The sequence below is a fragment of the Stegostoma tigrinum genome, chromosome 26 (assembly GCF_030684315.1).
Source record: "Stegostoma tigrinum isolate sSteTig4 chromosome 26, sSteTig4.hap1, whole genome shotgun sequence".
Taxonomy (NCBI): Eukaryota; Metazoa; Chordata; class Chondrichthyes; order Orectolobiformes; family Stegostomatidae; genus Stegostoma; species Stegostoma tigrinum.
Genome location: NC_081379.1, coordinates 45,734,610 through 45,750,533, shown reverse-complemented (window position 1 = coordinate 45,750,533; position 15,924 = coordinate 45,734,610). Strand labels below are relative to the sequence as shown.

Below are 15,924 nucleotides of genomic sequence, written 5' to 3'. Positions count from 1 at the left end.
TAGCCCTCCTACCTCCTTGTTCAAATTCTTTCCTATTTTCTTTGTATTCCTTGAAGGCTTTGCCTGTTGTCAGTTTCCTAAACCTGACATATGCCTCCCATTCCTTTTTGGCTAAGCTTTGACATCCAGGGTACCAGGATCTTGCCATCCTTATCCTGCATTTTTACAAGAACACGCTGGTCCTGAGCTCTAATCGAGTGGTCCTTAAAGGAATCCCTCATGTGGATTTACCCTCAAACAGCCATCCCCAATCTACGTTTCCCAGTTCCTCCTTAATATTGTCGCAGTTAGCATTCCCTGAGAACTATTCTCATCCTTACCCACAAATAGCTTAAAACTTATGGAATTATGGTCACTGTTCCCAAAAAGCTCAATCACTTTTTTTCAAAATTCACTGAGGGAATGAGGGTTTTGCTGGCTGGACCAGCATTTATTGCCTATCCCTAAATGCCGAAAGGCATTGAGAGTCAACCATATTGCTGTGTGTCTGGAGTCACCTGCAGACCAGGCCAGGTAAGGATAAAAGTTTCCCTCCCTAAAGAACATCAACGAACAGATGGGTTTTTAATGACAATCATTATACCCTTTATTCCAGATTTTCTTTAAACTGAATTCAAATTCCGCCGTTTGGAATTTGAACCTGGGTACCCATAATATTCCCTGGATCTCTGGATTAACAGTCCAGTGATAATTCCGCTAGGCCACCACAGCTCACTTGTCACCTGGTCAGGCTCATTCCCTAATACCTGGTATTCTATGGCCCTTTCCCCATTAACATGTTGCTTCAAGAATCCTGCTCGGATGCACATAATAAACTCCCCCCATGGTCACTAAGAGAGTCCAAGTTAATACAGGCAAAGTTAAAATCATCTGTCACAGCAACTCCAATGCTTCCACATTTTTACCTAATCTTTCCACACATCTGTTCCTCAACCCGATTTTCTGATGAAGGGTCTAGGCCTGAAACGTCAGGTTTCCTGCTCCTCTGATGCTGCTTGGCCTGCTGTGTTCATCCAGCTCTACACCTCGTTATCTCGGATTTTCCAGCATCTGCAGTTCCTATTATCCCTCAACCTCCTGCTGGCTGTTGGGAGCTGTGTAGTACAATTCCACCAAAGTGACTGCACTCTCCCTATTCCTGAACTCTATCCATACAGCCTCACTGGATGAGTTCAGCAAGGTTTCCTCCCTCAGTAGAGCTACAATATTGTCCCTAATCAGGAATGCAACATCTCCACCTCTTTTACATCTCTCTCGCTTGCCCGAAACATCTAAGTCCCAGAATGATAAACTACCAGTCTCGCCTCTCTCTCAACCAAATCTCAGCCAAACCTCTCTCTCCGTAATAGCTATAGCATCGTAGTTATATGTATTATACCAAGCTCTAGGTTCCTTGGCCTTACTTGTCATATTCCTCACGTTAAAATAGAGTTCAGGCTATCAGGCCTGACTAACATCCTGTATGACCTCAACATGATGCCCCAACTCCTACTCTCAAAGGTCTAAGTCAGCTCTGACTGGTCCAGGTGTTGCCATGGTGAATGCACCAAAGAATGGCTGTTTGCTCAAGGTTTTGTTTAGTTGAAAAAGGCATAATGTGTGGACGTGTCTTTTTGTTTACAAATGCCTTTTGTCATTTAATCTGTCCTATCATTCACCTTTCCAGAGGCCTTTTCTTACGCTGTTTTCTCCCACATCCCTACTTTGCTGCCTCTATACTTGCTGATCAACTTTTACATCCTAAAAGCTTTCTCCTATTCAATCAAAGGTCAAAGTGAAACATTCATTATGCTTCTCTCTGCTGCTGTTGCCTGACCTGCTGAGTATTTTTGGCATTCTTCACTTTTTATTTCTGTGTCCCCTCAATATTTTGTCATATGTATTTTGACTACAAAAGATTTCAAAACCAACATTTTAATTATTTTTGAAATAATTCTATAGATTACTGTGACTGAACTCAGCAAGGGAACATGAAACTGTTGCTGAAATTAACAACAGTGGAGCCAAAGGCGAACACTCCCAGGCCCTGCACAAATTTACCTGCACTGTGGTTGCTGGAAGGACTGGTGGCAAACTCCTCGGTTCCTGTACAGCCCAGGAATGATACGTTGTCAGCTGCCTGCCTGGCAGCACTCCGTCTGGGAGGGATGGGGGCAAAAGAAACCAGACACGCATTATAATAAGCAGCAGAAACGCGAATGCTGCTGAATAGCGCAACTAGAGCCTGCGTTACAGTTCGCTCCTTAACTTTAATCAAAATCACAAGAGCCCTGCCAGATGGAAGACAGGTTGCGATTAGAAATTCCCGGTGAGGTGAAGGACAGAAGTGACGAGGCAGCACATGCTTGCCGGTTTCTCAGCCAAGATCCAGGATGTTACAGGTCACGCTAATCACACTCTAACTCCAGGAACCGATAAATCAGGAATTATTCCTCCCCCAGCATTGAGATTGGGGGTGGGGATGGAAAAAGGCACTGTACTATTTAATGTCAAAGTTATTACTTCAAAATTAAACCTGATTTCGAAGGAATGGGTTGCTAAATCCTAACATTAATTATACATTAATATAAGGCTGCAAGAGCAACTTATGACAGACTTAATGAAAACATTCACAGGTGAGATCAGTGTTCTGACTGTGATTCTTACCCATTGCTTGTTATTGTATTCCTGTACATTGCTCCTGTCTAACAGCCATTGGGCTTAGCTGCCCATCTTGTGGCAACATGAAGCTCTGCTCCAGTTACATCACAAAGCAGGAAAATATATTGGTCCAACACCATCTGACATGGTAACGGAGTTACAAACCATCTACCTGCCCGTCCCCAACACGAGGGCAGTTTGTGCAGGTCTAACCTGGGGTTGAAGGTCAGTTACACACAGGACAGTGCAGGGTGAATGTCCTCTTCACTGATTATAAATGAGCATTTGTAATATAGGGGTGAACTCTGACTCCTAGCTGAATGACGCAGGTGGGCCATGAAGCAATCTGGGATGCACGAGAATGATCAGGCAAGCCCTTCACTGCTGGCACAGCTTTATAAAATATTGCAGATTGTTTTGGGGGGATTGAAGCCTCTAATCGAGGCTAACACACTCAAGTGAAGGCACTGAGGGAACGCTGCATTTTCACAGGCACTGTGATTGAAATGAGACATAAAAGCTCCACTTAAGGGGACAAAGATGGAATCTCTCACCGAAATGAGACAATCTGCTCATTTATTTCGTTTATCTAAACAGCTGTTTGTGGCAGCTTCTGTGTGCAATCTGACTGCTGCATTCCCTTCACTGCCATACTGTCTGCAATTCATATCCAATCAGTTACTTCTGACATGGGGAGAATGATCAGGTGCTACATAAATTCCAAGGTCTTTCACAACATAACAACTGAGGAAACAATTGTGTAAAATAAATTTGCCCAAATGGTACAAGGCTGAAAGGGGGAACGGAATAAGAATTGCAGGCAGCTTGGGTGGTCTGCTTCTAGTTTCTGAATGCAGGTTAGTCTTTCTGAATCATTTGCCAGTTTGCAGCATGCATGCCAACCTGCCAGTCGCTTCGTGGTAGGCCAGCTCTAGCAACTCTGCAGAGGAGTGGGTGGGATCTCGCATGCTGCTTCCCTGAAGCTCAGCCATATGCTGCCTGGTCTGGTGGTGGATCTGAATTGCTTCGCCAGAGGGACCTGTGAAGAAAAGGTACAGACTGTACTATCACACCCATGTCACAGAAACCACAAGCCCTACACACACACAGACACACACCTGATGCAAAACTATAAGGAGGGAAGTGATTCAATCCAAAGGCAAGTTTAAAATGCTGGCTCACTGAATTCTTACAGTGTGGAATCAGGCCATTCAGCCTATCGTGGCTGCACCGACCATCCAAACAGCATCCCACCCAGTCCCAGCCCCTCTAACCTATCCCTGTAATCCTGCATTTCCATGGCTATCCCACCTAGCCTGTGCATCTTTGGACTGTGGGAAGAAACCGATGCAGACACAGGGAGGAGGTGCAAACTCTACCAGACACCCGGGTTCGATTCCAGCCTTGGGTAACTGTCTGTGTGGAGTTTGCACATTCTCCTTGTGCCTGCGTGGGTTTCCTCCGGGTGCTGCGGTTTCCTCCAACAGTCCAAAGGTGTGCAGGCTGGGTGGATTGGCCATGCTAAATTGCCCATAGTGTTCAGGGAGGTGTGGGTTATTGGGGGAATGGGTCCGGGTGGGATGCTTCAAGGGGAGGTGTGGGATGCTTCAAGGGGCGGTGTGGACTTGTTGGGCCGAAGGGCCTGTTTCCACACTGTAGGGAATCTAATCCACACAGACAGTCGCCTGAGGCTGGAATCGAACCCAGGTCCCTGGGGCTATGAGGCAGCACTGCTAACCACTGAGCCACCGTGCCAGCTCAGCTCAGCAGATGGCATTTCTTCAAGCACAGGAAGATGTGGGCCCAAGTCTCATGTCAGGTTTGTGCCCACTTCAGTATTGACATTGAGGATGCAGCGTCCCCAAAGGGGCAGCTTCTTTCATGATGGTTTTTGAATAAGACACAAAACCAAGGATGTGAGCCCATATTTCTATTGATGTTAAGGACCTTGTGGTGCTGTTTCAACATAAGTAGCAAATCTTTCCAGCATTCTGCCAATATTCATCCCTCAGAAGCAGCACTCTATATCAACAAGCAGTAAATGATTCATCTATGGCATTCTGGAGAGTAAGCCCAAAATTAAAAATTAAATCAAAATCCATTTTAGAATTTGGGGAGCAGTCCCTAATTAAATACAGAATTAGCTATTCAGTTAGCTTTGTTGTGTAAATGCTGCAAATGAACATTAATTGCAAGTCACCAGACTTTTTCTAAAATTTGTTATAGAACAACTGGGCTACTGTCAACTATATCACTAAATTTTATTTTGAGTGTGCACAGAACTGTACTGAGGTCCATGGTCTCATTAATATGTTTTTAATGAGGGGGGAGGCCTCTATAGTGCCATTAGAATCAGCTTTTAGCCACCCAATATCACATGGTCATCTGAATGAAGGTCAGAATTCTGAGGTAACAGTGTGGAGATGAAGGAACACAGCAAGCCAGGCAGCGTCAGTGCAGCTGGGAAGTTGACGTTTCAGATTGGAATCTTCCTTCAGTAATGTTTTTGATTCATTCATTTGGTCTTGTTGGCTGACCAGCATTTAGGTTTGATTAGATTCCCTACAGTGTGGAAACAGGCTCTTCGGCCCAACAAGTCCACACCGCCCCTTGAAGCATCCCACACAGACCTAAACACTAGGGCAATTTAATATGGCCGATCCACCGAGCCTGCACATCTTCGGACTGTGGGAGGAAACCGGAGCACCCGGAGGAAACCCACACGGACACAGGGAGAATGTGCAAACTCCGCACAGTCAGTTACCCGAGGCTGGAATCGAACCCAGGTCCCTGGTGCTGTGAGGCAGCTGTGCTAACCACTGAGCCACCATGCTGCCCCATTTATTACCCCTCCCCAACTGCCTCAGAGAGAGACACTTGAAATGCGTGGGGTACATTATCAACCTTTATTCATACAGTTTCCCTCTTTCTGTTCAATGTAATATGCAACCCATTCGTTCTGATTTTTATTTCTCACCTCCCTCTGCTTTGTTCCCACCCGCTGTCAACTGGCCCCTGTCGATTTCTAAGACGTCACTGGGTAAGCATTTTGCTGCTTCTGAGCCAATCTAAACTTGGCAAGTCAATTTCTGACACTCCTCTCTACAGTTTCCAGCCCCGGGGTGAATCACAGGCTCTCAGTGCCTCCAGCTGAACAAAACTTGGCACAACTTCAAGCAGCTACACACAGATCAGACCAACATCATCACCTGCATTATCTCCCCATGAAGACAGAGCATCTTCAGACAGAGACTAACCTCAACAGATCAACACAACAGGGCAAGCTTTTTCTGTTTCTATTACAAGTTACATTTATCAACATTCTTTGGAAATTACTCAATACATTCACTGCTGTGGATGGCAGGCACTGGTCTGATAAGCTTCACCTTCCAACGATTGGTCTGTGAGGCAGGGTGTTTCGCATCCAATATCTAGCCAACTGTGAAGCCAACTTTCTGCTACAATATGACGCAACACTGTCTCTCGCTATTTCTATAATGCCTGACACTTAGGGCAAATACCAGCAATCTACGCCTTAGTTCTCCCACCTTAATCTTCTGAATTTGAGAAATGTGTTCAGGAGCCCGTGTCTTGTTAAACACCAGAATATTTCATTTCCAGACTGAAAGCGCTGTCTCCTCTCCAGAGGTTGCTGCCCAGACTAAGAGGCGAACACTTGTATTTGCTCACCTCCATGAAAATGTCCTGAGCAGCCACAGAGTACAGGCGCGGACGGAGTTGACTGGGCGCATCAGGCACAGCATCTTTACTGCTGCAATGCACCAGCCACACGAGAATAAGTTGGAGCAAGTTACTGCAGATGCTGGAATCTGTACTGAAATTACAGCAGGTCAGGCCCCATCCATGGACAGACAGCAAGGTAATGTTTCAAGTCGTGATGAGCTCTGTCAGAATAAGCTGGTCACAGAATCAAGTGAATTGCATCACTCATTCAATGAAAAATGAAATAAAGCAAATAGCAACTCGTGACAAACCTCATCTCAGCTGCCACTGGTTTGGTCAGCCTTTCGAACAAAACGGAAGAGACTGAGCGATACAGCACCTTTCACTAACCCGGAGCATCTGAACAATAACTGAAGTAATTTGGAAGCTTTGTGCAATGTCAGAAACATGGCAACCTATTTACACACAGCAACTTCACAGGGACCGTTCTGAAAGCAGTCACCAGATAGCCTTGTCTGCATTGGCCATGAAATTAACTACTGGTCAGAAAACTGACCTTCTCTACCTCAAATACTGACATGCAATCTGTGAAATAGAGGGGGGGCAGACTGGGAAACTTAACATCTCATCGGAAAGGTGTCCCTCAGTACTTGATTGAGTTGGCAGCCCTGATGATTGGTTCCACTCCAGCAACGTGAGCCAGAGTACAGTGGACCCAGGTGGTAGATGTGAGGGGCTGGTTCAGGCCACAAATGGGTAGATCCCTGGGCAGTATGTTCTAGAGTCTTATTGGCGAACCAATAACGTTTGCACAAACAAACCACAGACAGCTACTTGGGTACTTGGTTCACGGTGTGAAGAGTCGGGGAGGGGGGGGAAAACACGAGAGGGGGGGACGGGACACGAGGCGGGGGACGGGACACGAGGGGGGGGGGAACGACACGAGGGGGGGGGGAAACGACACGAGGGGGGGGGACGACACGAGGGGGGGGGACACACGGACACGGCGGGGAGGGACACCACGAGAGGGGAGAGACCACGAGAGGGAGGGGGCGAACACGAGAGGGGGGGGGGACACGAGGGGGGGGGGAGGGACACGAGAGGGGGGGGGAGGGACACGAGAGGGGGGGGGAGGGACACGGACACGGGGGGGGGGAGGGACACCACAAGAGGGGAGGGACCACAAGAGGGGGAGGTGGATACAGGGGGGGGGGGGGGAGACACGAGAGAGAGGGGGGACACGAGGGGGGGGGGGACGACACGAGAGAGGGGGGGGACACGAGGGGGGGGGGACACGAGAGAGGGGGGGGGACACGAGAGAGGGGGGGGGACACGAGAGAGGGGGGGGGACACGAGGGGGGGGGGACACGAGAGGGGGGGGACACGAGAGGGGGGGGAGGGACACGATGGGGGGGGAGGGACACGAGAAAGGGCAGGGGGGAGGGACACGAGAGGGGGGAGACACGAGGGGGGGGGGGACGACACGAGAGAGGGGGGGACACGAGGGGGGGGGGACACGAGAGGGGGGGGACACGAGAGAGGGGGGGGACACGAGAGAGGGGGGGGACACGAGAGAGGGGGGGGACACGAGAGAGGGGGGGGAGACACGAGGGGGGGGGACAAGAGAGAGGGGGGGGACAAGAGAGAGGGGGGGGACAAGAGAGAGGGGGGGGACAAGAGAGAGGGGGGGGACAAGAGAGAGGGGGGGGACAAGAGAGAGGGGGGGGGACAAGAGAGAGGGGGGGGACAAGAGAGAGGGGGGGGACAAGAGAGAGGGGGGGGACAAGAGAGAGGGGGGGGACAAGAGAGAGGGGGGGGGACAAGAGAGAGGGGGGGGGACAAGAGAGAGGGGGGGGGACAAGAGAGAGGGGGGGGGACAAGAGAGAGGGGGGGGACAAGAGAGAGGGGGGGGACAAGAGAGAGGGGGGGGACAAGAGAGAGGGGGGAGGGACACGAGGGGGCAGAGGGACACGAGAGAGAGAGAGAGGAGGGGGAGAGGTGTGGGGGGAGACACGAGAGAGAGAGAGAGAGAGAGAGAGAGAGAGAGAGAGAGAGAGAGGGGGGAGGTTGTTTCCATCTGGTCAGGTAAAGCACTATAGTCGTATAAAGCCATGCAGTAATGCTCAACAGGATTGCTTGGCCTAATAACGCAGTGACATTAAAGCAATCGACATTGAAGAGGGTTGGCTTTCTCTGTCGATTCCCTGATGTGTGTACATGTTTCTGGGACAGTAATGGCAAGTGCTCCGATTGTCAACAATATAACAGTGAAGGTTACAGTCCCAGTGCCCCCAGCCCACGCACATGGAAGTCCATTATTCCAGCTCAGCAGTCCCGGCTGGACAGTCGGCAGGGACTGAACCCTGTGCTAGGTCAGCCTGTTTTGCTTGTACCAAAGCTGAGCAGCACATCCAGCAGCGGAGTGCATCAGACAGCGAGTTATTCAGTTTATTCTCTTGGTGTGGCAGTGAACTGCCAGCCTGTCACACTTACCCACTGGGAACGTGTGCATCCACCTCCTCCTGTTTGATGTTAGCTTCATCGGCATCCGGGAAGGGGCAAACGGATTAATGAGCGCCCGCTGAGGGGTGTATCCGCCTGGTCGAATACGGAGCATGGACTCGGCACTGCCAACGTGGAAGCGGCCAGGGGCACTGGAATCTCTCTGCTGTGAGTCGATCATTCGCTCCAGGATATCTGCAACAGCGAGTTCACAATCAACAAAAAGGGCAGGCCATTGGCGACAATACCTAAAGCAAAGACATTGCGGGAATCAGAAACAAGAGAAACTCAGCAGGTCTAACAGCATCTGTACAGGGGAAACACAGTCAATGCTTTGAGTCTGGCGTGACTTCAGAAATGTTAGGTGCTGGAAAACGTGTTTTCCCTCATACTTTGGACAGAGTCACAGGAGGAGCAAGAGGGAGGATGGCACAGTGGCCCAATGCAAAGAATTGCAATGCGGAGAAAGGAAAGAAAAATGAGATGAGAAAAGGGTGTAAATTAAGGTGTGAAAAGGAGAGAATGGGTCCTCTACTCAGAGCAAAGTAAACAAGACAAGAGTCTGGCCAGTTTTTACCGGATGCTTTCTATCATGCACCTATCTGGATGCATGACAGCTTAGTGTGGCAACTGCTTTTCCCAAGACCAAAAGAAACTACAGGGCCGTGAACATAGCCCAGTCCATCACAAAAACCAGCCTCCCATCCACTGACTCCACCTCTCCTTCCCACTGCCTTGGGAAAGCAGCCAGCATGTTCTAAGACCCCTCCCACCCTGGTTATACTCTCTTCCACACTCTACCATAGGACAGAAGATATAAATGTTTGTATACATGTATGAATAGTTTAAGAACAGCCTTTTCCCTGCTGTTCGGAGGTCCATTCAGAAGTCCACTAATTTTTAGATTTAATGCTGACCTCACTCTTTCTGCAGCCGTAACATTGTATTGCTCGCTCTGTTCTACTAACCCAATGCACTTTGTATGGTATGATCTATGGCTGTGAGGAGGTAACTGTGGGAGTCAGTGGGTTTGTCATGAATATTGGTGGGCCCCACAGAAACGGTGAAGTCAAGGATGGGAAGAGGCAGAAGTGAAGGTGAGAGATATTTGCAAATCGATTTGCCCATAACTTACTCACCAGTAAATGGCTAAGGGAGTGAGTAACACTGGCTAGTCTGTAAGGCTGGCATTCCACCTGATGGAGTGACTCTGTGTCCATTTGTACTTTACCTTTGTAGGGCCATGGAGGTCTGTAGCACAGGAAAAGGCCGTTCGGCCCATTGAGTTTGTGGCAGTTGAAATCATCCACCTACCTATTCTAATCCTATTTCCCAGCACTTGGCCCACAGCCTTGCGTGCCTCTGTGTCCCCAGTGCACATCTAAATGTAAGGAGGGTTTTTTGCCTCGATCACCCTTACAAGATGGAGAGTTTCCCACCACTTTCAGTGAAAAATTTATTTTCTCACACACCGTCTAAACGCCCTGCCCCTTAGCATTAATATTGCTGGGCTTTTTACAAACCGGTTTCAGGAACTAAATCCCTTATTTCCTGAACCCACAACAATCCAAACAGGAGATCGACAATCTGATCCATCTCTGGCAAAGGATTTCTCCTGAGCTCCATACCAGACTTAGAATCATACTGCTCTGCAGTGCAGAAACAGACCTTTCTGTCCAACTCGTCCATGCTGGCCAGATATTTTCCATTACTCCGGTCCCATTTGCCAGCTTTTGGCCCATATCTCTCGAAACCCTCCCTGTTCATATAGCCATCCTGATGCCTTTTAAATGTTGTAACTGTACCAGCCTCCACCACTTCCTCTGGCAGCTCATTCCGTACACACACCACACTCTGTGTGAAAAAGTTGCCCCTTAGGTCCCTTTTATGTCTTTCCCCTCTCACCGTAAACTTACGCCCTCTAGTTTTGGGCTCCGCCACCCTGCGAAAAAGACCCCGACTATCCACCCTATCCATGCCCCTCATGATTTTATAAACCTCTAAGGTCACCCCTCAGCCTCCGATGCTCCAAGGAAAATAGCTCCAGCCTATTCAGCATCCACCTACAGCTCAAACCCTCCAGTTCCGGCAACATCCTTGTAAATCTTTTCTGAACCTTTTGAAGTTTCACACTGTCCTTCCTATAGCAGGGAGACCAGAATATTCCAAACGTGGCCCCACCAACATACTGTAGAACTGCAACATGACAACCCAAACCCTGTACTCAATGCACTGACCAATAAAGGTAAGCGTATTTCTTAGTGGTTCTCATATTTCTGACTCTTTGGTCCAGTCCCCTGTCCATCGACTCCATCCAATCCTTGCATAACCATAGACATCTCTAAAAGGGTCACTTCTCAACCTTCCTACACAAGGACACCTCAGCACCACACTCACCCCAGCGCTGGCCACCAACACCCTGGTTTCTCTAGTCCCGTCCCCGCAAATTGGGTCCAGACAGTGTGTCTGCAGCATAATCAGAATACAACCATATCCAGGGCAGAACTAGCCTTTTAAGAAACTCACAGCTCTCTTAGTATAACAAACACCCTTAATGAAAGGTGCATTACCGAGAGCATCAAGCACAGAAATTGGCAATTCAGCCCAACACCGCGTTCAGATTCTACAAGCGCCTTCTCCCACTCTCCATTACCTCACCCTGTCATCAAATCTTAACACTCTCTCTCCCCACAACTTCTCTCAGAGTTTCCCCTTTAAATGCACATGATGCTTTTGTTTCAGTTACTCTCTGCTGCAAACATGCTCCCAATCTTTGGGAAAAGATTTCTCAGAAAATTCTATCAGTGATAAAGGGAACTGCAGATGCTGGAGAATCCAAGATAACAAAGTGTGGAGCTGGATGAACACAGCAGGCCAAGCAGCATCTCAGGAGCACAAAAGCTGACGTTTCAGGCCTAGACCCTTCATCAGCGGCCCGAAACGTCAGCTTTTGTGCTCCCGAGATGCTGCTTGGCCTGCTGTGTTTATCCAGCTCCACAATTTGTTATCTCGGAAAATTCTGACTGGATTTATTCATGCGCCATAGCATTGACATAGTCCACCTCATCCACACGTGCTGTATCAAGCCCCTTCATAACTTCTGCAGAAAAGAATCGCAGCCATTCTCAGTGATTGTAACCTTCCAGCTCTATTACCATTCTTGACATTTCTTTGCCCAATGACACTTTTCCCAATGGATCTGCTTTTTTCAAGAGTATGGAGATCAAACTATTAAAAATACTCCAACTGTGTCACAGGCAAGGTTTAAATATAACTGTGGTGTAATGCTCTTTTGAAGAGGAGTCATACAGGACTTGAACTATCAACTGTTATTCTCTCCATAGATGCTGTCAGACCTGTTGAATTTCTGCAGCATTCTCTGAGTTTAGAATTCAGAATTTGAATTAGCATTATTGTCACATGTGCTCAAATGAAAAACTGCCACTCATGGCTCCATCTTAGGTACAGGATACCTAGGTACAGACTCTTAAGGCGGTGGTACAAAATAGAAATAAATAAATAAAAATCTAGCATTAGAATAAACAGAAGGCACAAGGCTTCTTCCATCTCAGAGTAGCAAGGTGTCAGACACACTTTAACTGATGTTATGAATGGGTTAAGCGAGGGGATGGGCTGCTGGGAATCAGGATTGCTGCTCCATAGGCTGAGGTGGGCATGGGTGAGATGCCGGTAATCAGGATTGTTGCTCCATGGGTTGAGGTGGGGAAGGGGAGTGGTTTGGGGAGGGGGAGGGAATGGGTTGCTAGGAATCAGGAGGGAAAGAGAGGGGCAGTGGGAGGGAGTGAAAGAGAGGAAGAGAGAAAAGGCAAGAAAGAGAGGGGCAGGAGAGAAACAGAGGGAGAGGGAGAGAGAGAGAGAGAGGGAGTGTGAAAGAATTGAGAGTGACAGAGTAAGAGTGACACAGTGAGAGAGAGAGAGAGAGAAATAAAGAGATAGAGAAATAAGGAGATAGAGAGAGAGGGAGAGGGAGAGGGAGAGGGAGAGACGCTGTACATGTGTGTATGTATGTGAGACAAAGTGTTTCTTGATACCAACCTGAATAACCTGGCTACAATTTGAAGTTATGTCTCCTTCTTTTCAACTCCTCAACTGGAAAACTGTTTTCCCCCAAATAAAAACTGTAAGAATTGCAGTTGCTGTAAATCAGGAACAAAAACAAAGTTGCTGGAAAAGCTCTGCAGGTCTGGCAGCATCTGTGAACGGAAAAAGGAACCAGTTCTGAGGGAGGCCACGGGGCCCACAACGTTAACTATTTTCTCCCCTCACAGATGCTGCCAGACCTGCAGAGCTTTTCCAGCAACTTTGTCTTTGCTGTTGAAATTGGTTTTCCCTATCTACAGGATTAACTTGGTTTCTCATTTAATTACATAGTTCCTTAATTTTCAATGTATGAGGGAAGCCAGCTTAATCTGTACATCCTGCCTTCGACATCAAACTCTTTCAGAGCTGACAGCATAGTGAACTGCATCAGTGATAATGGGAACTGCAGATGCTGGAGAATCCAAGATAATAAAATGCGAGGCTGGATGAACACAGCAGGCCCAGCAGCATCTCAGGAGCACAAAAGCTGACATTTCGGGCCTACACCCTTCATCAGAGAGGGGGATGGGGTGAGGGTTCTGGAATAAATAGGGAGAGAGGGGGAGGCGAACCGAAGATGGAGAGAAAAGAAGATAGGTGGAGATGAGAGAATAGGTGGGGAGGTAGGGAGGGGATAGGTCAGTCCAGGGAAGACGGACAGGTCAAAGAGGTGGGATGAGGTTAGTAGGTAGGAGATGGAGGTGCGGCTTGGGGTGGCAGGAAGGGATGGGTGAGAGGAAGAACAGGTTAGGGAGGCAGAGACAGGTTGGGCTGGTTTTGGGATGCAGTGGGTGGAGGGGAAGAGCTGGGCTGGTTGTGTGGTGCAGTGGGGGGAGGGGACGAACTAGGCTGGTTTTGGGATGCGGTGGGGGAAGGGGAGATTTTGAAGCTGGTGAAGTCCACATTGATACCATTGGGCTGCAGGGTTCCCAAGCGGAATACGAGTTGCTGTTTCTGCAACCTTCGGGTGGCATCATTGTGGCACTGCAGGAGGCCCATGATGGACATGTCATCTAAAGAATGGGAGGGGGAGTGGAAATGGTTTGCGACTGGGAGGTGTAGTTGTTTATTGCGATCCGAGCGAACCGGTCCAACCTGTCTCTGCCTCCCCAACCTGTTCTTCCTCTCACCCATCCTTTCCTCCCACCCCAAGCTGCACCTCCATCTCCTACCTACTAACCTCATCCCACCTCCTTGACCTGTCCGTCTTCCCTGGACTGACCTATCCCCTCCCTACCTCCCCACCTATACTCTCTCCACCTATCTTCTTTTCTCTCCATCTTCGGTCCGCCTCCCCCTCTCTCCCTATTTATTCCAAAACCCTCACCCCATCCCCCTCTCTGATGAAGGGTCTACGCCCGAAACGTCAGCTTTTGTGCTCCTGAGATGCTGCTGGGCCTGCTGTGTTCATCCAGCCTCACATTTTATTATCTTGGCATAGTGAACTGTAATGTGTGATCACCAACTGGGCTGTAGCTGACTTCTGTTTCTAGCTGGTCTTGTGCTGAACACAGGTTTGCTTGATATAATAATGTCATACATACGAAGAGAGTGAATCCACACAATTAATAACTTCTGCAGTAGATTTGCCACACTTAAAAACAAACTATAACAAGGCACTGAACCAGAGATGGCTGTGGTTAACATCTGCCGGCTAACTGATAGCAACTCATGAGACTTACATTCTTTTGAGGGAGGGTCCCAATAAAATTTGACGGCCTGTTTACTGCCAGATCTAAAGTAATTTTGATGACTCAGTTATTCTAAAGGGACTGTGAAATCTCGAAGGGAAGGCCGGGTCAAAGGAAGCAATCTTGTTAGGGATCTACAATCATAGCTTTGCTCTTTTACCAGAATCTGAAAGATCCTCAGCACTGACCTGCAAGCCAACAAAATTATTTGCTTGAATTTGACCGTGGGTTTTTCTTGGGTTGGTATCTACCTGAACATATCTATTTACACTTGTTGAATTGGGCAACGAATCACTTTCAAAGGTTAGCAAGGGTTAAAATCTTGTTTAGCACCAATACCAGTTTCCACATTTCCCTTTCCTTCCCTGTAAACAAACCTTCTCACTGGTATTTCGGTACATGTGCCAACAAATAAATCAATGTCCAGAAGCCAACTCCCCACTGGGAAAGAACCCAGCTCATTTTTTAAAATCTTTTGACGCCCACCTCTAAATCAAATTAAATAAAGAACAAACTGTAAGCACCATCAAACAGATGCAGTGAAGAACTGAGCGCTTCATGCCTGTTCAGAGATGCTGTTGCACACCTTTAGGGCAGCTCAGAGACAGGCACACTACCACCTCACCACAAGAACCGTCCTGTATGCTGGCTCTTAAACCCTAAGTTCATCGCCAGTTGTCAATCAAACTCTGGTCAAACCCTTGGAGGGATCTCTTATTCTAACACAAACTCCCAAGAGAACACCTTGGTCTTTTTCAAATCTAAAGGCTCCTTCCCTGTCAGGAAAGGGAGCGTATAGCCTACTCATCATATTCTAGTGAGTCATTGGTGAGACTGAGCCGCAACAAGGCAGATATATTCAAGTGAGAGATTGGCAATCAGGAGTGGCCTTGTCCTGTTGGTTGGAACAGGGAGCAGTAACTGGGAGGGGTTTTGTGGGCCAGTCTGAGGATGCCAGGTCCTCACCAGCTAGACTCCCGCAGATTAAACCTACGTCAATGCTTTCTAAAATGCAGGTTCGGAACTCAGGTGGAGTTGTGAGCCGAGGTTCTGGGGTCACAAACTCTGAGACCCTAATAACCACTATGCAACGTCAACCATGTTCCGGCAGCCATGCTCCCAGTCTATCAGGCTCCTCACCCTCCCAGTCTCACGGGTCTTTCCCACCACAGCTCAGATCACCTCACAGCAAAACCCTCCCAGCCGCAACACTCTCAGTTCTCACCAAGGGTTCACCACATCATCTTCAATCCTTGAAACAGGGTCAGCGCAGGAAACCATTTGGGGAGCACAGACCTGGGAGAAA

General features: G+C 48.4%; 1 protein-coding gene across 4 annotated transcripts in view; it reads right to left on the bottom strand.

The window, feature by feature from the left end:
- Positions 1-15,924, bottom strand: part of depdc5 (DEP domain containing 5, GATOR1 subcomplex subunit) — a 177,219-nt gene that overhangs the window by 82,882 nt on the left and 78,413 nt on the right. For all 4 annotated transcript variants that reach the window (XM_048556254.2, XM_048556255.2, XM_048556256.2 and 1 more), the window contains exons 21-23: positions 8,818-9,021; positions 3,544-3,679; positions 2,041-2,138 (exon numbers count right to left, since the gene is read on the bottom strand). In XM_048556254.2, coding sequence (XP_048412211.1) covers positions 2,041-2,138; positions 3,544-3,679; positions 8,818-9,021 — 438 coding nt within the window. The remainder of the gene's footprint in view (positions 1-2,040; positions 2,139-3,543; positions 3,680-8,817; positions 9,022-15,924) is intronic.